Source organism: Mobula birostris, chromosome 21 (genome assembly GCF_030028105.1).
Source record: "Mobula birostris isolate sMobBir1 chromosome 21, sMobBir1.hap1, whole genome shotgun sequence".
In the NCBI taxonomy this organism is placed as follows: Eukaryota; Metazoa; Chordata; class Chondrichthyes; order Myliobatiformes; family Myliobatidae; genus Mobula; species Mobula birostris.
The window spans coordinates 37,479,314-37,505,757 of NC_092390.1; the positions used below are offsets into that span (position 1 = coordinate 37,479,314).

At 41.0% G+C, this 26,444-nt stretch overlaps 1 protein-coding gene across 7 annotated transcripts in view; it reads right to left on the reverse strand.

Moving 5' to 3' along the window:
- Positions 1-26,444, reverse strand: part of plce1 (phospholipase C, epsilon 1) — a 479,606-nt gene that overhangs the window by 386,049 nt on the left and 67,113 nt on the right. The window contains exon 1 of one of the 7 annotated variants that reach the window (XM_072239320.1): positions 10,965-11,478. The exons of the other annotated variants lie outside the window; for them this stretch is intronic. Coding sequence (XP_072095421.1) covers positions 10,965-11,120 — 156 coding nt within the window. The 5' untranslated portion in view covers positions 11,121-11,478. Of the gene's footprint in view, positions 1-10,964; positions 11,479-26,444 lie in introns of those variants that run through there. 7 annotated transcript variants of the gene reach the window in all.

Here is a 26,444-nt window from a genome sequence, read left to right on the forward strand (position 1 = left end):
AACTATCACTGTCCTTTAATGATGCGAAACTCATTGTTTTGCAGGAGAAGCACAGTATTATTATGAGTCACACTATAAATAAATAGTGTTAAAAAAAGAGGAATGACGAGGAAGTAGGTTTGAATTTGTGGGACACTGCCACCAATACTGGGGAAGGGAGCGAGCTGTTTCGATGGGATGATGCTGGGACGATGCCCTGGCGAATCACCTAACCAGGGCTGAACTAAGCCATTGAGGGGCAGGTTCAACAGCTTGGAGAAATAAGGATAAAGAAAAAAAGGATGAGAGTGCAAGAGACATTATAAAAATTTCCAAAATAACGCAAAGGAAAAGAGTTTAGAAAGGGATAAGAACTTGTCTTCTGGTAACAAGCAAATAAAATTGAAAAGTGTGATGAATACAGGACTAAAGGTGGCATATTTGAATGCATGCGGTATATGAAATAAGCTAGATGATCTCGAAGCGCAGTGAGATATTGGCAGATATGATTTTGTGGGGATGACTGAGTCATGACTGAAAGAAGATCACAGTTGCAAGCTTCACAATCAGGGATACAACTTGTATTAAAAGGACAAACAGGTGAGTTGTGTTGCAAGGTGGTTCTGTTAGTGAGAAATTAAAGCAAACCCTCAGAAAAAAACGCCATAGGATGTAGAATCATTGTGGGTAGAGATATGAAACTGCAAGGGTAAAAACACCTCGATGGGAGGTATATACAGTCCTCCTAACAGTAGCCAGGATGTAGATTACAAATTACAATGGGAGATAGAAAAGGCATGTAAAAAGGGCAATGTTATGACAGTCATGGGGAATTTCAATATGCGGTTAGATTGGGAAGATCAGGTTGGTACTGGATCTCGAGAGGGTGTTTGTAGATTGTCTATCAAATAGCTTTTTAGAGCAGCTTGTGGTTGAACCCACTAGGGTTGCCAAGTCATTTGGGTATATTTAAGCAGGAGGTTGATAACGTCTAGATTAGTAAGGTCATCAAAGGATACAGGGAGAAGGTAGGAGAATGGGGTTGTAAAGGATAATAAATTAGACATAAACAAAACGCAGATAAGTCTTAATGGGCAGAATGGCCTAATTCTGCTTCTCTGATGTATGGTGTTCATGGGTTCATGGACCATTCATAAATCTGATGGCGGAAGGAAAGAAGCAGTTTCTGAATCACTGATTGTGCATCTTCAGGCTCCTGTACCTCCTCCCTGATGGTAGCAATGAGAAGATGGCGTGTCCTGGATGGTGAGGGTTCTTAATGATGGATGTCACCTTCTTGAGGCACTGTTTGATGTCCTTAACAGTATGGAAGGTTGTATCAGTGATGAAGCTGACTGAGTCCTCAACTCTCTGCAGCCTCTTGCAATCCTGTGTACTGGAACATCCAATCCTGTCTGTGATGCAACCAGTCAGAACATTCTCCCGTCATAATGCTTGCAAGTATCTTTAGAGACAGACCACATCTCCTCAAACTCCCAACAGAGTAGAATTACTGGCATACCTCCTTCATGATTGTTTCAGTGTTGGGCTCAGGACAGATTCTCTGAGATATTGGTAGCCAAAAACTTAAAGCTGCTCACCCTTTCCACTGCTGATCCCTCAACAGGGACAGGCATATGATCTTCTGACTTCTCCTTCCTAAAGTCTACAATCAGTGGCTGGCCATGCTTGGTTTTTGAAACTCAACAACCTCTATTCAAGAAAAACCCCAATAATCTGGTACTCAACTGTAGAGAACTCCCAATGTTTCAGCATTCGCCTCATTCAATAGTACCAGTCCTGATGACCTGTGGACTTAATACTCATGGATCCATTAACTTATGCAGTTGGCTGTGTATGACTGGAAACACGGTCCGTGATTGCAGCTGCATTCAGGGCCAGGGTCGGTGACAACAGGGTTGGGGATAAACTGTAGATAGGTTTATCTCAAGCCAGGTTCCAAAAGGCAGGTTGCAATTAGATTTGGCATCAAGAACACCAAGGGTGCAGAGCACAACTTGAGAACAACAGAGAGCCAGAGCATCATGAGCGAACACTGGAGGCCCAGAGCATGGGGCTGTCTTAGGAGAGTTTGTTGATTTTGACTTGCATAACAGGCTGAAACTTACAGAGTTCAGTTTCTCTAGTTTCCTTTGAATGAAGTGGTTTCATTGTAAAGGTTATTATGATCAAGTGTCATATATGAAAAAAAGAGTAAAATACAAGTGTGTTAGGGTTTTATGGGCACACCCAATAGTCCAGAAAAATCAGCTGGTCCAACAACATCAAAGTGCCCAAGTGTTCGTGTATCAGTCTTGCTATAGATAGCTAACAATATTTTACTCCCTAGCACACTCCATAGAAATCTTACCAAATCAAACAAAAACCAAGCCACAAAATATGATTAGATTAGATTCAACTTTATTGTCATTGTACCAAGTATAGATACAAAGCCAATGAAATGCATTTAGCATCTGACCAGAAATGCAAAGAATAGTGTTATTTACAAAATAACTCCGAATAAAAAAAGTGCTACAGCACACAAATATTAAAGTACTGAGACAGTACAATATGGATGCAATACTGCTTAGCACTGTGATGAGAGGTTCAGCAGTGTCACAGCCTCAGGGAAGAAGCCCTTCCTGTACCTCATGGTGCGGGAGTAGAGGCTCCTGTAGCGCCTACCAGATGGGAGGAGAGTAAGAAGTCCAAGGCTAGGGTGACACACATCAAAGTTGCTGGTGAACGCAGCAGGCCAGGCAGCATCTGTAGGAAGAGGTGCAGTCTACATTTCAGGCCGAGACCCTTCTCGGCCTGGCCTGCTGCGTTCACCAGCAACTTTGATGTGTGTTGCTTGAATTTCCAGCATCTGCAGAATTCCTGTTTAGGGTGAGATGCTTTTCGCCCTGGCCAAGCAGCATTTACGGTAGATGTTCTCAATGGTGGGCAATTGGGTGCCAATAATCTGCTGGGCAGTTTTCACCACATATAACAGGAAAATATAACAGCAAATGACCAAAGGCTTGGATATCATAGATTTTCAGGTGCATATTTAAAGATGGAAATAGGAATTGTGAGGTGGAGAGGTGGAGCTTAAAGTTTGGCCCAGTCCAGGCACACCCTAACCCTAACCCAATAAGAAAACAAATAATCCAGAGAAGACTCAAGATGCTGCAATTAGAGAAGGCCACATATCTACAAAGGCAGAAGGGCTGAGACAGATTACAGTGATAGGAAGGCCCCAGGACAAGACAGGACTTTAAAACAATAATAATAATTTTTAAAATTAAATTACTGCTGAATTGGTCAAAATAGGTCAGCAAACAATATATAAATCAGCATGAGACCCCGTGTTTGTTAAAGGTTAATGGCACTTGCTTTGAGTTAGAAAAAAAACATGTTTTTAGATCCATTTTTGATCCCTTTATACAGACTCCAGAACCCCTGTAGAGATACACACCATTTGGAAGGCAACTTAACTTGGAAGGCAATTGATGGATGGAAACTTGCCATGCAAATACTATAGAACTAGAATAGCAAATAGTTGCTGGTTTGACAAATGAAAAATGAAATCTAACTGTAACCCCCAGCCTTGGCCAGCACGTGCTTGTCTAGGGGAAAACAACTTCTGGCCCCGCCAAACTGAGAGATCTCGTTTGTGTGGACGCTGCGTGATGTTTCGCCCGATTACAAATCCACACCGCAAAATATCAAACAATACACAATATGCAATTAAACGATTGATCTTCATAATTTTTAATTTGACTCTATGGTTAGTAAAGAAACAAAAAAAAAAGGAAAGAACCCATTCTCATGAAACAGTCTATTGCGCACAATTGGAGCTCACTGTTTGTTCATTTGTTCCCGTTGACCTCCGAGCATAGCCGGCCCTTGGACCCTTGCTCCTCAGTCCACTCCATCCGGTGGTCTTCTGACTCTCTCCATTCGCGTCCTCTCTCTCCATCGCTCCCTGACAAAAGACCGCGAAAAACCTGGCTCCCAGACACACAAGAAAGAACAACATTTCTCCCATTGGATAGCCTCGGCATTCCAAAGCCCCGTTATCTCTAGTCATAACCCAAACATTGCTGCTACAGAGAAACCATTACCTTAGCAGTGGAACATTACATAGAAGCCGTTACATTAGCCTTAACAGTGAAACCTTAGAGCGTGTTACATAACAAAAATTGCAGATGCTAGAAAACTGAAACAGGCAACCAACATGTCAGAAACACTTATAAGGGTCAGGCAGCACCTGTGGAAAGAGAAACAGTGTTAAGGTTTCAGGTGTATGTCTCTTCATCAGGACAGAATTGTCTATCAAGTTCTGGTGCTGTAGGTCAGTGTCTCAAATATAGCCCATTCTTTATAAATCTAAACTGGAGCTCTTGTAAGGAGGAAACACAATATTAGAGAAGTCTGAGAATTTGAAAAGATGGTTTGAATCTGTCAAATTTCGACACTTAAAATTTGATGAAGTATTAAATGTCATTCCTAACAAAATAAAATTTATGACAAAAAGAAATCAACTCAGTGTCAGATTGGGAAAGAAAGCAGTATCACAATCCAGAGGAACATATGGCAACGATGAGAACACAATCTGAGAAAGCAGATGAGAACCACATGAGTGACTCGGCAGTAGGACTGAGTGGATAGCTAGTACCACAAAAACCAGTCCTGTAGAAGGATAAAAACGTAGACTTGTATTCAAATCACTCAAGGTTAACTTGACAAATTACAACAGGAGTTTAATGAACAAATCATTTCCTTCTTAAACTATTCAATAATTTAAGAAATACAATAGTTTTGTTATACTGGGACAAAAGGGCCCCAACTAAATCTGAGAGATTACCCTACATTTATTTCACTATTGTTTCTGTGACTCAGTTATTAAAGCTGTAAGGCAAATTACACATATTACTTGTACTGGCATGAGTTCCATTATTCTAGATGCTGTTCCATACAATGAGATAAATCCTGACAGTTTCCTATTACACTGGAAGTAATTCTGGCAAGAAGTTACATTTGAGCCCAGACAGAAAAAGGAAGACATTTGGCAGATCTAACAGTACTGTGCAAAAGTCTTGGGCACACATATATAGCTCGGGAGGCTAAGTACTGTGTTTGTCGGCTTGGAACAGAGAGTGTGTTTGTATACCTGGCAGGAGCAAAGGGTGTCGGGAATGGTGAGGGTGGAGTGAACGGGGAGGAGTGTGAGACAGGTGGCAGAGAAGGAGTGCCAGGAATGGTGGGGGGGGGGGGGGGAGGGGTGCGGTGCAGACACATCCAGTTCTGAGAGACCAGACAAGGTCATTTGATGCCAAACAACTGGTTTATTGATTCCAAAGTGTTTCTGGTGCTTCCCGCTCCCCTTCCCCTCTCCCATCCCCTTTCCCCATCTGTGATCCTCCTCCCAGTCCAGGATAGAGGCCCATATCAGAATCGGGTTTATCATCACTCACATATGTCAGCAAATTTGTTTTTTCCTTTTGCAGCAACAGTACAGTGCAATACATAAAATTACTACAGTACTGTGGAAAAGTCTGAGGCTCCCTGGCTATATTTGTGCCTAAGACCTTTGCACAGTACTGTATGTTATCAAAACGCAAATAACAGGAATTCTGCAGATGCTGGAAATTCAAGCAACACACATCAAAGTTGCTGGTGAACGCAGCAGGCCAGGCAGCATCTCTAGGAAGAGGTACAGTTGACGTTTCAGGCCGAGATCATTCGTCAGGATTAACTGAAGGAAGAGCTAGTAAGAGATTTGAAAGTGGGAGGGGGAGGGGGAGATCCAAAATGATAGGAGAAGACAGGAGGGGGAGGGATGGAGCCAAGAGCTGGACGGGTGATTGGCAAAGGGGATACGAGAGGATCATGGGACAGGAGGTCCGGGGAGAAAGACAAGGGGGGGGGGCGCGGAACCCAGAGGATGGGCAAGGGGTATATTCAGAGGGACAGAGGGAGAAAAAGGAGAGTGAGAGAAAGAATGTGTTTATAAAATTAAATAACAGATGGGGTACGAGGGGGTGGTGGGGCATTAGCGGAAGTTAGAGAAGTCGATGTTCATGCCATCAGGTTGGAGGCTACCCAGACGGAATATAAGGTGTTGTTCCTCCAATCTGAGTGTGGCTTCATCTTTACAGTAGAGGAGGCCGTGGATAGACATTTTAATTCCACATCCCATTCCCATTCTGACATGTCTATCCACGGCTTCCTCTACTGTAAAGATGAAGCCACACTCAGGTTGGAGGAACAACACCTTATATTCCATTTGGGTAGCCTCCAACCTGATGGCATGAACATCGACTTCTCTAACTTCCGCTAATGCCCCACCTCCCCCTCGTACCCCATCTGTTATTTATTTTTATACACACATTCTTTCTCTCACTCTCCTTTTTCTCCCTCTGTCCCTCTGACTATACGCCTTGCCCATCCTCTGGGTTCCCCCCCCCCCCGTCTTTCTCCCCGGACCTCCTGTCCCATGATCCTCTCGTATCCCCTTTTGCCAATCACCCGTCCAGCTCTTGGCTCCATCCCTCCCCCTCCTGTCGTCTCCTATCATTTGGGATCTCCCCCTCCTCCTCCCACTTTCAAATCTCTTACTAACTCTTCCTTCAGTTATTCCTGACGAAGGATCTCGGCCTGAAACGTCGACTGTACCTCTTCCTAGAGATGCTGCCTGGCCTGCTGCGTTCACCAGCAGCTTTGATGTGTGTTGCCTGTATGTTGTCAGTCAAGTTGTCATAGACATAGAAGAGCATAGCACAGGATTAGCCACTCTGCTCATCATGTTTGTGCCAACCACACCATCAGTGCAACTAATCCCATCTGATTCAATGGACTGTATCCAACTATTCCCTGCCTATTCAAGTATCCAGCTAAATATCTCTGAAACTTTGCTGCTGTATCTGCCTCCACAGCCTCCTTGGCTGTGTGATCAGGCACCTATCTTTCTTCTCTGTAAAGCAAACTTGCCTCATTAATCTCGTTACATGCTTTTCCCTATCTGATCTGAAATTTAAGCCCACTACTGTTTGACATTTTCAATCTGGAAAAGGCTCTCTGTATTCATGCCTCTCATAATGTTATAACCTATCAGATCTCCCTCAGCGAGAGAAAACAACTCTCTCTAAAATTCTCTAATGCAGGCAGCATCCTGTTGAGTGTCTTCTTCACCCTCTGAAGGGCCTCCACATACTAAAATGGTGACCTGAACCACACACAATACTCCAAAGTTTTATACAGCTGCAACACAACTTGCCAACTTTTATACTCAATGAGCTGATTAAGTGAAGCATGCCGCAAGCCTTCTTTATCACACTCTCCACTTTCAGGAAGCTGTGCACTTTTACCCCAAGATCTCTCTGTACAACAGTGGTCTTAAGGGTCCTGCCATTTCCAGCTGAAGCCAAAATTTAACAACCTCAACACAAAAAAATCTGAAAACATCCTATACACAGCCATATAACTTAGCCCAGATCAATTCTGGACCTGAAATGTTAATAGTTTTTTTGCACAGATGCTGCCTGAAATGCTGAAAGTATTCGGCATTTCAAAGTAGCTGAAATTTTGATTTCCATTAGCCCAGATCTCCTTTGTTGATATGATGCAGGGTTTAACCATTCTGAATTTGATGCCATAAAATTGTCCATGCATATAATAAATTCACTTGTGTTGCAACGTGACCAAAGTCACCAGCAAGATACTTAAGTTAGTGGATACTGAAGTACTTTATTCAACAAAATAAGATACTCTCAGAGGAAGAAGTCTGTTTGACCCAATATTACGTGACATTTTACTGTGTAGGGCATGTGGCCAAGTGGTTAAGGCGTTCGCCTAGTGATCTCAAGGTCGCTGGTTCAAGTCTCAGCTGTGGCAATGTGTTTGTGTCCTTGAGCAAAGCACATAATCACACATTGCTCTAATGTCTGTGCGAGGAGTGGCGTCCCCACACAGACTTCTAATCTGCATCTTGTAAGGCATGAAAATGCCCGACGCAGACCTCTCATGGTCTGAGTCAACATTCCCCCTCATATGCTAAAGATAAAAGGACAATTCGAAAGATACAATGTATCTGCAATGCTTTCTTTGAATTACATATATTTTTCACACTTCCTTCTTTGTGCCCACTCTCCAGACACCCAAAATGAATGTTAATCAGCACTCTCTGCTTTTCAATTAACCGATGTCCACAGCTCCAGAAAATTATTGTCCAGGGCTGGATTTTAAATTTAATCTACAATCCATGTTCAGGTCTAAAGATTGGTTGCTAAAGTTAGTTGCTGAAATTAATATTTACCATATACCCTAATTCCAGAATATACCCTAACAATTTGAACTGGAGATTGTAGAAAAATTCAAGAGGTAATTAGTCACCACACAGGATTGACCTAGTATGGTAAATCCAGTTCACATACACCTATGCATGTTTTAAAATGTCAGAAACGACTGTATTAATGAAAGGTGTCAGACTAGGAAAAGTATTAAAAATTCAGATATGTTCCTTGCAAGGTAAAAAAAATTGAGTATTTAAAATAAGGACAAAAGATATCAAGTATCACTAATTTAGTTTTCACTATGGGCTCCAAGTAAATCCACTCCAGGAGTTTGCTACATTAGCTCTTCCTGTAAAGGCTATAGATTGAAGAGAGAACAAATCTCAGGCATTCTTATAAAGTGAGTCAGCTTATACTGACCTCCAGGTCTAAACCACAGTTAGTCAAATAAGTAATTCTTAAAAACATAAGAAGTAGGAGTAGGCCATATGGTACTTTAAGCCTATTCCACCATTCAAAAAGATCACAGCCTCAGCCCTTTCTTGTGACCCTCAGCACTTCACATGAGAAAGCTGACTCAGCCTTGAATTTATTCAATGACTCAGCCTCCACATCTCTTCAGAGCAGAGATTTCAAAAGATTCATAACCTTGGGGAGAATAAATTACCCCAATCTTTATCCTAAATTCTGAATAATGTACCCATTTCTATATTCTACCCCACCACACCCCTCAAGCAGAAACATCAAGCATCCTCCTAGTATCTGCTTTGATATGACCCCTCAGAAGCACATTTGTTTCATGTTGTCATGTTATTCTTTGGCATGGAATATTGTTAAAATTTATATTGTTACAAGACAGATTTCCAATGCATTTGAACTAGTCAAGTAGCACTTCAAAAGCTGATAGTTTAAGCCAAGAAACTACTCCATTAGATCAACACACTTCCAATTTCACGTTATTACTAATCCAGCATTTTTCAGGGTGCGTCATGTTAACATAAACCGTGATTGTAGAATGGGAATTAAATACAGCCTAATTGTTTAAACTGCATTTCTGATATTTCGCAGATTGTCTCACAAAATTACCACATGTTAGTATACTCAGAAAGTGGAAAAAAATCATAGGTTGCAATATCATTCCAATTGGCATTTGAAACAATGTCTTGATACTTTGTTATTCTTAAAATGAAGCTTATCCACAGGGATACAGTGTATTTTTCACAATTCTTTCAAGCTGTTAAGTGGGCCAAACTGTAATCAAGGACATCACTTCCTTATGAATTATTAACCTTCTGTAAAATTAATATCCATAATAATGTTACAAACATCTTCCAATTATCTAGCACTTATAACAGAAAAATGACTGAAGGCAAATAAGAAAAAACATTGATGTGTTCAGAAACTTGGTTTTAACATATGAATTTTAATGGAAAGGAAAAACCAGGTGCTTTGGAATATAGTTGAGTAAAACTTGAATTTCAAATTCCAGAAATAACAAACGAAAGATACTTCGTTATTAGCCACCTGCAGTTAGTTAGTTCATGACAAAAGCAGGGAGAACAAAGGAAATAATTTATAAAGAGGAGATGAAGCCAGACAATAGAGGACTGTTGTTGTGGGGGCATTAAAAGAGGATATGGAATTTAAATTGTAAGTTTTGGGAGATGAGATAGGCAAAAGGCAAAGGGTGTTGTTGAGTGTCGGTCTCATATAGAATATGGACACAGAGTTTGCTGAGATGAAGCCTGGAGTGAGAAAACAAGCAGGGCATGAAGTGACCAATATTATGTGTGAAAGCAGCTCTTGTAGTTACAATGTTAACAAGTGGCTGCTCAGCTCAAGATTTAGATTTGGTACTGGAGTTATGAACAGTCAATTGAATCAGTCTATCAGACAAGTTCTATCTAGGTGTTCCCAAACCGAAAACTATGGCTGAACCAGGAGATCCAATTCCTATTAAATTCCAGGTCTAAGGTGTTCAAATCTGGTGACCCTGACCTTGAAATCATGATAAGGCTGTCAATTTTCCACTGTACATGTGACAGTAACAAAGATATTTACCATTTTTCTGGTTTAGTTAAAGAAAATAGCTGGAAAGGAAGAAAGGGGAATGAAAAGCTGGAGAATAATGTGGATGATGACATTAGCTGTTCCTTTACTAAGGATATCTCACCTCTTCTGGTAACTGGCAAACTACTATCACGGAACAAGATACAGTAAAAGGTTTTAATTTCCATGCCATCAACACAGTTCCTTTCAAAACACCACTACATTGAGGCAGTACAAGGGAAAAGCACTAACACAACGTAGAATACAGTGCTGTTACAGTTACAGAGAAAGGGCAGTGCAGGTGGTGAGAAGGTGGAATTTTTGCAAAGTGATGCAGAAATCGATCACAACATTATTAACACAAATGTGAGAGCTGGCACAAAATCTATCAGATTATGCAATAAAAATATAATTTTTCCCACCAGCATTACAGAATTCCAGCAGAAAACAGAGAATATTGTTGACATCCACCATGTGCTTTACAATCTACCTGAATTTAATCCAGGCAAAACTATAACTTTAGGAAGACATTAAAAACCCTCGATATGATATTGGTCTACTCTAGAACTTTATAAACCTAGTACAAAGGAATTATTCAGCAGTAGCAAAAATTACTTTCCATGTTATATTTTACATGTAATAATGATGATTACTTACCAAACCTATATTTTCTTGTCTTCTGTCAGTTTCCTGGGTCTTGAAATAGCCCAAATACTTCATATCATGTATCCTGCGTAATTCAATTCCTTTCTTCCAATTAAAGTCATTGACTGCTCCAGAAAGAGTCTTTCTATTGTTTAGCAAAGTTTCCATTTCAAGCGTTTCGGCTACCTAGCACTCAATAAAATTGAGATCTTAGAACATGGAGAGTTCTGCTGTTTAATATTGTTCCCAACCAAGTCACTGCAGACTATCTGGAGACAGCATTCTGTGATTGTAGTGCATTGTGTTTGGACATAAAATGCTTCTCAGTCAGCAGCTGGAAAAAATTATGAATCTAACTCTTCAGTGAGAGGGGCACTATTTATGATTCAAATGATTCATAGAAAACTGAGGTTTTCTTTCAATCCAACTGGATGCACAGAAGGGTGTTCCATTTATTTTCTTGGAAAACAGACTTTATTAATAGTGATTATTATGCTTGTGCCTTTATGGAGCTGTTGGCAAAGTAGAAAATTCCACTATTAGTTCTGTTCTTATGCAGCTAGCTATTCATTATGAGATGCGTGAGAGGGAAGCTAGGGTGTAGTGTGAGGTTGAACAATCAGCTACTAAGTGGCAGAGCTTGTCAGAGTGGAAGGCCAGCACTGTTCCCTCCTCCTTCAGACAAGGGCAACCAGCTGCTCAGACTAGATGGGATGATCATTTTCTGCTGGACTTGAGGGATGTTTCCACTTTCCCATTTAACTCATTGATGGTAGGTACTTGGACCAAGTTGGGAAAATTAGAGTGCAGTTCTATCTGGAATGAAGCAGGAAGACAGACTACTCAGCACAGCCAGGCTTCTGCCAAGCTCTCAAAACCATGTGTGGCCAACACTTGAAGGTCGATTGAATCCATTTCAGCATCAGGCATATCAATGCTTCGTCCTACATTTTAATCCAATCCAAGTTAAATGACATCATCCACACTGATTGACTTGCAGCTGTGTAATGTAACTTCCCTCAGAGATTTGGCTCAGCAAGAATAATAAATACTATATCTGATTTAGGAGCCAGAATTCTGTGGAAAGTTATGTAGCACCCTTGCAGAAAACAAGGCAACCACTGTGGATCTCTCAGACTTGCAAAACAGAACAGAGCAGAAAACTGAATCAGAGAAAAGACTTTAGCCTCAGGAGAACTTTTCTACACTACTGGCTGCAAGAACGAATCTTAAGTAAAACACCCTCCTTTTCCACATCTCTGTTTTGGTGTCTTTAGGTTCATTGGATTTGGATAGCAGTCAGGAGAAGGAGGGAGAAACAAAAAGTCAACCCAGGAGTACTTAATAGGTACTGATAAGGAGGTACTTAGGAGTAACCTCAAACGGGCATGAAACTTTGCAGGCTGTGTGGGTGACTGCAGGCACTGCAAGGAGGGTGAACAAATGATCACAGTCCTGTAATATGGGGGTGAGGGGTCATTCAAGTGGGGGTGGGTAAAGAAAAGGAGTGAAGCAGTATTAGGCAACAGCGGATAAATGTTGTTGCCAGCAGTTGACAGTGCCAGTCCACAAGGTTGTGTCTTCTGCCCAATGTCAGAGTAAAGGACGTCAGTTCAGGGATGGGGAGGAATCTGGAGCAGGAGGGAGAAGATGAATTTGAGCTTTGTGTTGGAACTAATGTCATAGGTAGGAGTAAGAAGGAGGTTCTGTCGAGAGAACAGGAAGTTAATTTGGCAAGCAATATTGAGAGGTGTGGAGGACCTGGTTTTCAGTTTCTTAAGATTAACAGGTGAGATATATTAAAGTAAGTTAAAAGACATACAGAATATTTTCCTTTAGTACCTGAGGCACAGCATATAAGGCTGACAGAGGGAGGCTTAGAATAAGTGTACAAAATTGAGAACAGCTTGGATATGATAAATAGAAAAATAATCTTCCTTTAGGCATGATGTCAAAAACCAGGAACAAAGATTTAAAGTAGAGTGGACTCCGGTTAATTGGGACACATTGGGCCCAGTACATTTTGGCCCAGTTAAGTGGCTGCCACAATTACTGAAGGTTCATGTAAATAGTTACTACTACTACTACTACTACTACGTCGACTCAGGCCTAGGGGGCCAGCGTCAGGCACGATGACGGATTCTCCACTTCTCCCTCTCCCTCAGCAGTGTGTTCAGTTCATCTACATTAACTGCACCACTGTCTTCTAGGAGCGTGTTGACCATAGTCTTGGGAGGACGCCCAGGGTAAGTAGTTAAAAAGATATTAAAAAATGCCATTTAACTGAGTAATAAATTACGACCTACCTGGGGGAAGCAACAGCAGCCATGCCTCTGGCACTGAGCCTGCCCCTGTGGCTCAGAAGGGTAGGAAACGGAAGAGGATGGCAGCAGTATTAGCGGACCCTATAGTTGGGAGGACAGATGGGCAATTCTGTGGACGCAAAAAAAAGATACAAATGGTAGCTTGCCTCCTGGGTGCCAGGGTCCGTGATGTTTTTGAATGCTTCTACCATATCCTGAAAAGGGAGGGTGAGCTGCCAGAAATCATGGTACATATAGGTACTAACGATATAGGTAGAAAAAGGGAGGAGGTCCTGAAGACAGAGTACAGGAAGTTAGGGAAGAAGCTGAGAAGCAGGAACTCAAGGGTAGTAATCTCAGGATTGCTGCCTGTGCCCCGCGACAGTGAGGATAGGAATAGAATGAGGTGGCGGTTAAATGTGTGGCTGAAGGACTGGAGCAGGGGCAGGGATTCAAATTTCTGGATAATTGGGAACTCTTCTGGCGCAGGTGGGACCTGTACAAAAGGGAGGGGTTGCACTTGAATCCGAGGCAGACCCATTTGCTTGTGGGCAGGTTTGCTAGAGCTGTTGGGAGTGGTTTAAGCTAATATGGCAGGGGAATGGGAACCAGTATGATGGCAAAGTAGAAGTTAAGGATTGCATTAAAGCCAAGGAAAGGGCATATAATGTAGCAAAACTGAGTAGGAAGTTGGATGATTGAGAAGCATTTAAAATCCAACAAAAGGCAAATAAAAAGAGCTGTAAGAAGGAAAAGATGAAATATGAGGGCAAACTAGCCAACAATATAAAGTAGGATACCAAAAGTTTTTCAGTTATATAAAGAGTAAGAGGAAGGTGAGAGTTGATATTGGACCACTAGAATATGATGCTGGTGAGGTAGTAATGGGGGATAAAGAAGATGTAGATAAACTTAATGAGTACTTCGTATCAGTCTTCACTGTGGAAGACACTAGCAGTGTGCCAGAGGTCCATGAGTGTCAAGGAGCAAGAGTGAGTGCCATTGCTATTACAAAGGAAAAGGTGCTAGACAAACTCAAAGGTCTTAAGGTGGATAAATCACCTGGAGCACATGGACTACATCCCAGAGTCCTGAAAGAGGTTGCTGAACAGACAACAGAGCCATTGCTCATGATCTTTCAATAATCACTTGATTCTGGCTTGGTCCCAGAGGACTGGAAAATTGCAGATGTCTCTCTACTCTTTAAGAGGGGAGGAAGACAAAAGAAAGGAAATTATAGGCCAGATAGCCTAATCTCAGTGGTTGGGAAAATGTTGCAGTCCATTATTAAGGATGCAGTTTTGGGATACTTGGAAACTAATAATAAAATAAGCCAAAGTCAGCATGGTTTCTGTAAAGGGAAACCTTAGCTGACAAATCTGTTAAGAGTTCTGCAAGGAAGTAATAAGCAAGAGAGGTAATGGATGTTATTTACTTGGATTTTCAGAAGGCCTTTGACAAGGTGCCACACATGAAGCTACTTAACAAGATAAAATCCTATGACATTACAGAAAAGATACTGGCATGGGCACAGGAATGGCTGACAGGCAGGAGGCAGCAAGTGGGAATAAAAGGGGTCTTTACTGGTTGGCTGTTGGTGACTAGTGGTGTTCCTTAGGGGTCAGTATTGGGATTGTTAATTTTCACATTGTTTGTTAATGATTTGGATAATGGAATTGATGGCTTTGTGCCAAAGTTTGCGGATGATATGAAGATAGGTGGTGGGGTAGGTAGGGCTGAGGAAACAATACGATTGCAGCAGGACTTAGCCAAATTGGAAGAACAGGCAAAAAGTGACAGCTGGAATACAGTGTTGGGAAATGTATGATTATGCATTTTGTTAAAAGGAACAATAGTGCAGACTATTATCTAAATGGGGAGAAGGTTCAAACATCAGAGTTGCAGAGGGACTTAGGAGTCCTCGTGCAAGACTCCCAGAAGGTTCATTTATAAGTTGAGTCTGTGGTAAAGAAGGCAATGTTGGCAAATGCAATGTTGGCATTTATTTCAAGGGGAATAGAATATAAAAGCAAGGAGATAATGCTGAGCCTTTATAAGACACTAGTCAGACGGCACTTGGAGTATTGTCAACATTGGGAGGAGGAGAAGATGGCGACGCGACGCAGCTTGCGCAGCCACTCCGGTGAATGATATCTGTAATCTGTCAAGTAGGGTGCCGTGCACAATTCTGATTTGATAGAGACAGACGTGAGAGAACGGAGGAACATCTGGAGAAACTTCTGAAATGCCTTTTTTGCTGCCACTTTTACTGTGTGATCCTGAATCTCCGGAGGGGAAGGCCCCGAATCCTTGGCTTTGCTTGTTGCTCGGTGGCTGGGACAGGGTCGAAGCTCTCAGCAGAGATGGTGCTTGGTGCTTGGTGTCGAAGGGCTGGTCGGAGTCTCGAAGTTTCTGGACGGACTCAGAGTCGGTTGGAGTTGAGTGCGTCCGATGCATTGACAGTTGTTGGTGCCTGAAGATTTATGGCAGAGAGTTTCTCCCTTCTGCCGCCTACTATCGTGGACTATCGGGAGTCGATCAGAACTTTGAGATTTTTTTTTACTGTTCCCATGGTCTGTTCTTTATCAAATTATGGTATTGCTTGCACTGCTGTAACTATATATTATAATTATGTGGTTTTGTCAGTGTTAGTCTTTGGTTTGTCCTTTTTTTTTGTGATATCACTCTGGAGGAACATTGTATCATTTCTTAATGCATGCATGCATTTCTAAATGACAATAAATTAGGACTGAGTGTCCTCATAATCTAATCTAATTTTTGGCTCCCATATCTCAGAAAGGATGTGTTGTCATTGGAGAGAGACCAGAGGAAGTTCACAAGGATTGTTCTGGGAATGAAGGGGCTAATATGAGAAGCGGTTGGCAGCTTTAAGCCTGTACTCACCAGAATTTAGAAGAATGCAGGGGGATCTCATTGAAACCTATCGAATGTTGAAAGGACTAGATAAGGTGGATGTGGAGAGGATGTTTCCTATGGTGGGGGTATCCAGAACTAGAGAGCACAGCCTCAAAATTGAGGAACGATCTTTTAGAATAGAGATAAGGTGGATTTTTTTAGTCAGACTAGTGAATCTGTGGAATGCTCTGCCACAGACTGCGATGGAGGCCACGTCCGTGGGTGTACTTGAAGTGGAAATTAGTTTCCTGATTGGTCAGGGCATCAAAGGATATGGCAAGAAGGCTGGTTTATAGGGTTGAGTGGGATCCAGGATCAGCCATGATGGAATAGTGGAGCAGACTTGATGGATTGAATGGCCTAATTCTGCTCCTATGTCTTATGGTCATATATATTTAAATGAAAGAATAGATAAAATACTATTAATACTATTACAGTACTATAGAACTGTGCATTACTTCCTAATATTTATCGATGAAGGAATTCAGTGTGCACTGGTTGACTGTAAGTGAACAAAATCAGCATAGACACCTTGTGCAGATAATGGACTGCCTCAGACAATGCTATCATCCAAATCTTCATTTTCATTGTAACATTCAAGATGATTGTAGATACCTTCAAATTCCTTGCAGTTCCTAAATTGGTATAGTAGTGAAACTGTTTTATTTTCACGCTCTGGCAATTTCTGGCACCTCCAAGCCTGAGTGCTTGAAACCACAGTGAGTAAAAAGTTCCGAATTGTCTTACTGCTAACTTCTCGCAAACTATCAGTGGCAAAAATCACTGCTTTTTGAATATAAATGCACACAACTGACGCTATTTAAAAATTGTTCCGTCTAAGCACAGTGTTGTATCTAACGGCCACACAAGAGCGAGTGATTTGATGTGGACTTTGTTTATTAGGGAAGGCAAGTGAAGCAGGTGAGGGTTGGTATTTCAAGATGTCATCACTTATCTTTATGTGTGAAGTCATCAAGCACTTCTCAGCTTCTCACAATAACAATCACAGCTAAGTCTTCTCCCTACACTTTGTCATTTGACTGGACAGACTCCTGATTCGATGAGATACTTTGAGATTCGTTAAGCAGTGCTACATACTTTCAGGCAAGCACTTTGCAAGGGCTTCCACTCCAACAAGACTAGCCTCTCTGATCAGAGCTCCAGAATAATTTAAAGTAGCCACAAAACTCTAAGATACACTACTTTCTTTTCTAATTTAATTAAATTGAGCACTAAAGTACCACAACAAAATACATTTTAACTCATCTTAAATATTTTATTATTAATTTATTTATTCATAATGGATTTATTCATAATATTTAAGTATAAACATTTCCTAAACTCCATACATTTCCTATACATGCCACAAGGGAGAAACAAACATTCATTTTTATTAATACCCTGCAAGCAATTCCAAACATAACAAACAAAGGCTCAAAGAAGTCAAATTTGAGACAGCGGTCAACAAGGAGTGTGAGATTAATTTTTTTTAAATCCCGTCCTTTAATCTTCTAATGTAGCTTTGTCATATTTTTAAACGTGGACTTACATTTCCTAAATACTTTCCATTCATAACACTTTAAACAATGGAACATATTAAGTAGGTATGCGCCAGTTCATGAATGAACCGGGAAGCAATAAATAATTTGTACAGCATAAGTGTCAGGTAATAACCATTTACCAGAAGTCTATCTTGGTATTCAACAGTTTTTCCATCATCAGATCTTCTATAACAACATCCTCAGGGTCATGGTTCACCAGAAACTTGGCCCTACCAGGCTCAGAGTCAGGTTACTCTGAGTGACTCACTTCCTGACTTCTCAAAACTTTTCATTTCATCAGTTTATAGAGCATGCAAACAGGTCTTTCCGCTCAAATACGAGGAAATCTGCAGATGCTGGAATTTCAAGCAACAGACATAAAAGTTGCTGGTGAACGCAGCAGGTCAGGCAGCATCTCTAGGAAGAGGTACTGTCAACGTTTCGGGTGAGACGTCAACTGTACCTCTTCCTAGAGACGCTGCCTGGCCTGCTGCGTTCACCAACAACTTTTATGTGTGTTGTTTTCAGCCCAAATGATCTATGCCGACCATAGCATCCTCTCTACTATTCCCAGTTGCTCAGGTTCAGCCCATAACCCTCCATGCACCCCCCACCCATGTAGCTACTCAATTGCATCTTAAATTTTGCAATTGTTCCTTCCTTGGCCATTTCCTCTGGTAGCTCATTCCAGGTACTCACTATCCTCTCTGTAAATTTATCTCTCAGATCTCCTTTAAATGACTCCCATTTTGTTTTAATATCTGTGTCCACTTGTTTTGGACTCCCCAACTCTGGGGAAAAGACAATGATTGATGACTTTCTAGATACCCCTCATGGTTTTATAAATGTTTACCCCTCATGTTTTTATAAATGTTTACCCCTCATTCTCCATCGTTCCAAGGAATAAAGATCCAGTGTAGCCGACCTCTCCCTGTAACTCAAGCACTCTAGTCCAGGCAACATCCTCTTAATCTCTTCTGTACTCTCTCCAGCTTCTCTCTTTCCTATAACAAGGTGACCAAACGGTACACAATACTCCAATTGCAGTCTCACCAATGACTTACCTAACTGCAAAATACTCTACTCTTAAACTCAAGACCCTGACTAATGAAAGCTAGCATGGCTAAATGCCTTCTTTATCACCCTGTCTACTTGAATGGTATGCACTCATACTCCCAGATCCCTCTGTTCCACAACACACTCCTCAGTGCCCTGCCAGTCACTGTATTGTTCATACCCTGGTTGGAATGTCCTAAATGCTTCACCTTACACTTATCCATGTTGAAATCCACTTGCCATTCCTCAGCACATTTCCCGAACATTGTAATTCACTATAACCTGCTTCACATTCAACAAGTCCCACTAATTCAGCATCATCAGCAAACTTGCAAATCACACCATGTGCATGCAATTCCAAATCATTTCCCTAAATAATGAATAACTGAGGTGCAAGAACTGACCCTGGGACATCCCACTTGTCGGAGATTTGACCTTCAACCATCACCCTCTACTTCCTATCATGGAGCCAATACCCAATCCACTTCACTAGCATCCCTAAATCCCATGCAATCTAATCTTGTCTATCAGTTTGTTAAGCAGGACTTCTTTGACAACCTTACTAAAGTCCATATAAGGTGGCATCCATTGCCCTACTTTCATCAAACCTCTCGGCAACTTCTTCAAAAACTCAAAAAAATTCATTAGCCAACCTCCCATGCACAAAACTATGTTGATCATTCCTGATCTAGCCTTGACTTTCCAAGTAATTGAAGATCCTGTCCTTCAGAATTCCTTCTACTAACTTCCTACAATGATGTCAGGCTCACCAGCCTTTAGTTCCTTCAAGGTATTCCTTTGTCTGGATGAGTACAGTGTCAACAATGCTCAAAAAGCTCCACCCTCACATGAGACAAAGTGAACCATTTGATCAGCACTCAGTTCAAAATCCCCAAGGCTCTCTTGCTGTCTGTCAGTATAATGCTATTGCATTCTGGGTGCACCACTTCGGCAATCCAAGGGTTCTCAAGTAGATCTTCCCAAGCACACAAGTTTTATCACATAGGAAGGCAAACACATGGGCACAATGTAACCTCCAACTTGCAAACATTCCTGATTTGAAATTGTCCCTTTACTGTCATGGAAGCAAAATATTGGTGTCCATCTGAGCAGCAGAGAGGAAGTACATTTTATTATATAGAGTGCAGCAGCCCACGAAGGCAGCTTGGCACAGGCAACTTCTCAGGGGCAATTAGGGTAGTAAATGCTGAACTTGGTAGCAGCATCCATGTCTCTTGAATATAAAAACTTCTGCAATGTGACCCGATTGATCGTCAGTGCACAGACATCCATTCTATGCAGAAAGGGCCAGTCAGCAAAACATAGTAACTGATCTTTGTTTCATACCCCCACTCATACTGAAAACTGCCTGTGATAGTTAATACTTTATGCTGCCTTACTGGGATTTTAATTAAGATGAAGTCAAGTTTCAGGAATGACAAATGCCTATTTGCAAAACATACAATAAGCAGTCTATTCGTTAATAAATGGCAGGAGTTGCATGGATTTCCAGTTTTTATATTTTATTAATAATAACATACATTAACAATAAAAATTGAATGCCTTTTTTCATAAGTCGATGTACAGCAATTGAAAACAGCTTTGCCTAAAAGGCTCAATAAATAACTAGTTGAAATTCACAAAGAGTTTGCACTACTGTACAGACATGATTAGAGCCTTCTTTTGGGAGAAACATAATGCTTGCAAAGCAGAGAGCATGTGGTCTACAGTGAATTACAGGCAAGTTGCAACATTAAGTTAGTTTGAATGCTACATTCATTTCAATAAAGAAAGGTTCCTCACATGCATAGGTATCAAGAATAATACTTAAAGCATATCCGAAGTATTATGATAACATTTGAAAAAAAAGAATGATTGCATTTAAATAACTTTCACCATTTTGGAATATATCCAAAGTGTATTAGGGTAATTGAAATACTTTTGAAGCACAGTCAAGCAAGGGCTCAACAAATAATAATTTGATAACAACCACATTAATTCAGAAAACTGAAGAATTCACAGACTGATAAAGAATGAGTACTGGGTGACATTAATCATAAAAAAAAAATCAGAAGTGGCTGGATAAATCGGAAAGATTAATAAGTTTCATTACAAAGTAGATAATTGGCTCATGTATACTGAGCTATTGGAACAGTACTTTGAAGCAAATTAAATAACCAATGAGAAACAAGTAGTAATTTTGCTAAGTGCATTCGGGTTAAAGGCATACAGTTTGCTTCAAAGTTTAACTGCTTCAACCAAACCATCAGAAATTAGCTTTGCAGCTAGTATAAAAGTGTTGCAGGAACACTTAGAACCCAAGCCATTGTCGATTGCAGAATGCCTCAGGTTTCATAAGTAGAAATAAAAAGTAGGGGAGTCCATTTCAGTAAACATGGCTGAATTGAAGAGATTGCCTGAGCATTTTCAGATTGGTGAAGGGCTTAATGATGCACTAAGGGATCATTTAGTTTCTGGACTCTTACAAGAAAGCATTCAAAATCAGCTCCTAACAGAAGCACAGCTTAAATTCAAACGAGCAGTGGAAAACACTGTTTCAATGGAAACCGCAGAGAAGCAATTGAGTTGCAGTCAGAAATGAAAGTATGCATGAATAAAACTGCAATGTCTAAACAGAAACTGGCCTGGCTGACAAATTGTGTTACTATTGTTACAGGGGCTCATGAACACCGAACAAATGCGGATTTAAAGGTGAGATTTGCAGAAAATTCAACAAGTAGAACACATACAGAGACTATACTGGGAAGACGAAAATAAATGGACTACACAGGGAAGAGAAAAAGATAAAAGTTCAAGTTGCACTTTCAGAAAGAGCACTAATCTGCACGCTGGTAATGAAAAATCTGATAATGATGACAGTGACACAGAATTGTATAGCCTAGAACAGCGGTACCCAACCACCGGGCCGCAAAGCATGTGCTACCGGGCCATGAGGAAACGATACGAGTCAGCTGGACCTTTCCTCATTCCCTGTCATGCACTGTTGAACTTGAACATAGGGTTGCCAACTGTCCCATATTTGCAGGGACATCCCGTATATTGGGCTAAATTGGTTTGTCCCATATGGGACCGCCCTTGTCCCATATTTCCCCCGCTAAGGTAGAGCGTTCCTATGAAACCTTTCATGCTGAAATGGCATAAAGTGAAGAAGCAATTACCATTTACTTATATGGAAAAAATTTTTGAGCGTTCCCAGACCCAAAAAAACAACCTACCAAATCATAACAAATAACACATAAAACCGAAAATAAGTAACACTAACATATAGTAAAAGCAGAAATGATATGATAAATACACAGCCTATATAAAGTAGAAATAATGTATGTACAGTATTGAAAGCAAAACCGATTTGTGGGGAAAAAAATCGGCACATACGCGCATGCACACATCACATGCGCAAGTCACGCATGCGCACACAGGTGCCCACACAAGGCTTCATGGTCATGGTAGTCTTTCCTGGGACAAACACAAGTGTCCTGGGATTTGACTGTTACTTTTGTCCCTTATTTGGGAGTGAGAAAGTTGGCAACCCTAACTGTAAAAGACATGTTGAGGTGAGTTTAACCCTACTTGAACACCCCACCCCCCACCAGTCGGCCGGTCCGCAAGAATATTGTCAATATTAAGCCGGTCCGCGGTGCAAAAACGGTTGGGGACCCCTGGCCTAGAACTCATTCCACAACATGAGTTTGAACAGCATTTCAAAGATACCAAACTGAAGCCTGCAGATATCCAACTAAGAACTTACACTAGAGAAAAGATAACTCCTATGGGAATGATTCATAACAGTAAAACGGAACAAGAAACAAGCCACATTGAGCTTGTATGTGGTAAAAACAGGAAGACCAGCATTGTAGGGACCTGAATGGCTGAGACATCTACAACTTGATAGGAGGTGCATCCACCAATTGCATGCCACATCCCCGGCAATGAAGCTAACTGAAAGAGAATTAAGGAAGTACTGGATGATGCCAAAACTGTTTCCATGCTGACCACACTGAACTGTTCTCCAACAGAGGACAAACAGCGGTAGGTGCCAGCCTCTGAGCCTCTGGTTGGAAAGCATATTGGACCAAGGAAGGACCATGTTGATCAGAAGATTTGTGAAAGTGGAGAAGTCAGCGGGCCAACTACAACAGTTTTCATAGGCAATATATCTGAGAAAGCTTCTGATATGTTAATCATGCAGTTACATACAAAATGTGGCTTGTTTTAAGTTGGAAGAGTATTCAAGGAGGTTCAGGAAAGTTGCACGCATTCCACTTTTGTGAGTATAAAGAACCAAAATCTATTCTGTGTGCATGAAGGTTATTGCATGAACTTCATCAGGGAGACAAAAAGCTGCTTGTAAAAGTAGATGCAAAGACCAAAGCCCAGCTGGATGAATGGAAGGCCAAGAAGAAAGGAGTCAATGGAGATATGAAAACAGAGGTTTTTATCAGATGATGCTGCAGATGGGGTAACCAAGAGGAGAGATCAGATCATAAAGTGAGAAATAGACAAAATAATAAGAGAATACTCCAATGAACTGAATGCACCTGCCCAAGATCCGGATGCACAAATAGAAACAAAAAGGAGGGAAGAGATAGAAAGAAAGAATGTGAATGAGAAAGAGACTGGTGTGAAAGAGAGAAGGAATGTGAGAAAAAAAAGGATTCAAAGTAGATCCAGAGAGAGAAAAGATGAAGAAAGATGTCCCTAGCTGTTAGATGACTTTCTGTTTTCTCAGAGTCAACTCCCACAACTATCACAGAGGGGGTCCTAGAATATGAGATTGTTTCACAGCCACAAGCCTCACCTGCCAAGCAGAGTGATCTCCCTTGTCAGGAAAGATGTTATCCCACAAGAGTAAGACATCCTCAACAGCAATTAAATCTTTAGGCCTGAATGGGACAATTTAAAATTTACTATGCTGTGGATGCCTGCAAATAGTAGTTGTTTTATATAGTTGAGATGCATTCTCTATTGAATTGGAGTTTATAGCTAAGTGGGGAGGAGTGTTGTATTAGTAATATTTTAATAATTTGAGTAATCTTGTATGTATATTATTTGATTAAGGATTCTTGTTCATGTAAATAATTATGGATTATATGCCTTTTGGTGACATCCGTTAGTCTTGCAAGACCATGGATCTGCGCCTGGATTTCCCCAGGGCACAGGCCTGGGCAAGGTTGTATGGAAGACCGGCAGTTGCCCCTGCAGCAAGTCTCCCCTCTCCACGACATCGATGTTGTCCAAGGGAAGGGCAACAGCCAATACAGCTTGGCACCGGTGTCATCGCGGGAGTTGGCAAAACGAGGTTGACTCCAGCTCCAGGTTTGTCCTCAGGGTTCACCCCCAAAGCCTTTCCCATGAGTGGGTATGGCCGCAAGGCAGCGGAGGGTTCAAATCAGAGTTTTCCCTCCCTTAAATGGACTGCCTTCCCAGGCTGACGAACTCCACCTACCCAAAGCACTGGTTTTAAGGAGCCAGGACCCACCTTTGCCCCTTCTCCTATCAGTAGAAACAGTTCCACCGGGCTTAGAGGCTAAGCCACACAAGAAGGCCAGGAGTTGGACTTGGTTGTAGGAGGCTAGTTGAGGCGTGTGCCATGAGGAGCACTTTTAGGTAATGGGAGCTTGTCCCCATTACCACACCTCGGCTTGACAACCTTGTAAACATATGTTAATTGCATCACTTGATATGTGCATGTCTCACTTACAGTAAACTCGAACTACACCCATATTTTCAGACTCCTGTGAGTTTCTTTGAATTACTTTAATGTTTTGAAGTTACAAAACAGAACAATGTTCGCCTGAGTCTGGGCAATCTCTCCTTTGAATACAGGCATTTGACAGTTCAGCACTCCCTGAATCCAAAATACACAAATCTGCTTTTTGTAGTTCTTTCTAAAATAAGTGTGAAATGCATCTCAATATGCACATTTAAAATCAACATAACTGAGCCTTACTGTATTAGAAAGGTCTGAAACAAAAACACCACATAAGGATACAACTGAAACAATTTTAGCTCAACAAGATATGATCCAGAAGACACTGCCTGAAAAGTGTGGTAAAATCAGATTAAAAGGTAACCACTTCTCAAGAGAATGGAGAATAGGTGGAGTATGTCAATGGAAATAAAATCTAGGCAGTGGAATGAAAAGAGGAATAGAAATATTAGCTGCAGTTCCACTAGAACTGGGCTGAGCTATGCTGTATGATTCAATACACCACCGGGGTCTGAGGTATGCAATTTAAAATAATTTAACTAGAGTATCAGCACTAACATGCAGAAATCCAAAATTATGAAAATATGTAGATCTGTCAATGGCCACTGGACTTCAGTTGACCTACCCGTTGTTACAATTCCTTCTCACTGGCCCCTTCTTGCTTTCTTTAAGCACACACAAATTATCTGGCATTTTTTTTAAACAAGGTGACCTTTTGTAAGGAATCAGTTCTATCTTGGGACACAAACTGAAACTGAAAGGAGGAATCATCCATTTAAGTTCAAGGCCTCAATTAAAGTTCACAATACCCAATGCCAATGGGGACAACGTAGAAGGAGGCTGGTGGCAATGGGAGAAATTTTATTTACTTTATTTAGATGAGAATGACATTGGCTGCCTTTTCTCATTGATGTATCTGGGAATAAATGGCTCAGTCAAAATGATTTGAATGACATCAACAGATCATATTCATTCATATTGGGAATCCACGTAAAGTTAAAATTATAAAATCAAAAAATAAATAGGAATACATCTTCCCTTGTTACTTTTCAAAGACTCTGCAATCAGCATTGAAAGTTATGGAGTCATGGATCCTTTGTTAAATCAATATGATGCAGGACCCAGCACCTGATTGCCTTGTGTCAATGCACAATACTGTAACTCTGATCGAAGTCACTGGAGAGACACTGATCCTAGTGATAGAGAAGTCTTTATTCAGCACAACAAGCTGGAATCATTCTAGAAACATTCTTGGTAGAGGATCACAAACCCAAAGATACATCACATCTTATATCCTGGAGATCAAACATAACAGTAAATGATTCAATACAAGTTCAATAGTTACAATAATAATGTTTACTTCTATACTTTGGGTTGACAAATGGTTCCTTTGAGACACATAGTGGATGCATATTGTAATTGATACAATGCCTCTGAAGGTCCAAACTCCTTTGGGAGAAACTAATTAACACAAATATTCTAAAACCTTTTGATGACAGCAAGCCAGACCCACAAAATTAATGTTGTCAGGGCTATCTCTAAGTGCATAAATATGTAAGTACAGAAAAACTATTCATTGCCTATACCTGTGGCCATGTTTGGTATGCTAAGTGACAACATCCATCTGGTCTCCCAGTTTGCATTTGAATCACAATGGTGTAAATAACTTAGCCATGTTGCCTAGTTTAATGCAAGCCAATTAACACAACCCCATTGTCTTAACATTTGCATCTAGCATATGGAATCTCATAGTCTGTGGAGCAACCTATGCTTTAACTTCAATTTAATGCTTACAATTCACAAAAAAAAAACGAAGGCTAATTGCAAGCTTCCTGAACTTCTTTGAATTTACAATAAGAACTGAGGCCTGGTTCTTTTTTGAATTAGTATCCATTATATTCACACAACTCCAGAATCCTCCTCTTGTCCCAGGTAGGGCTAACTT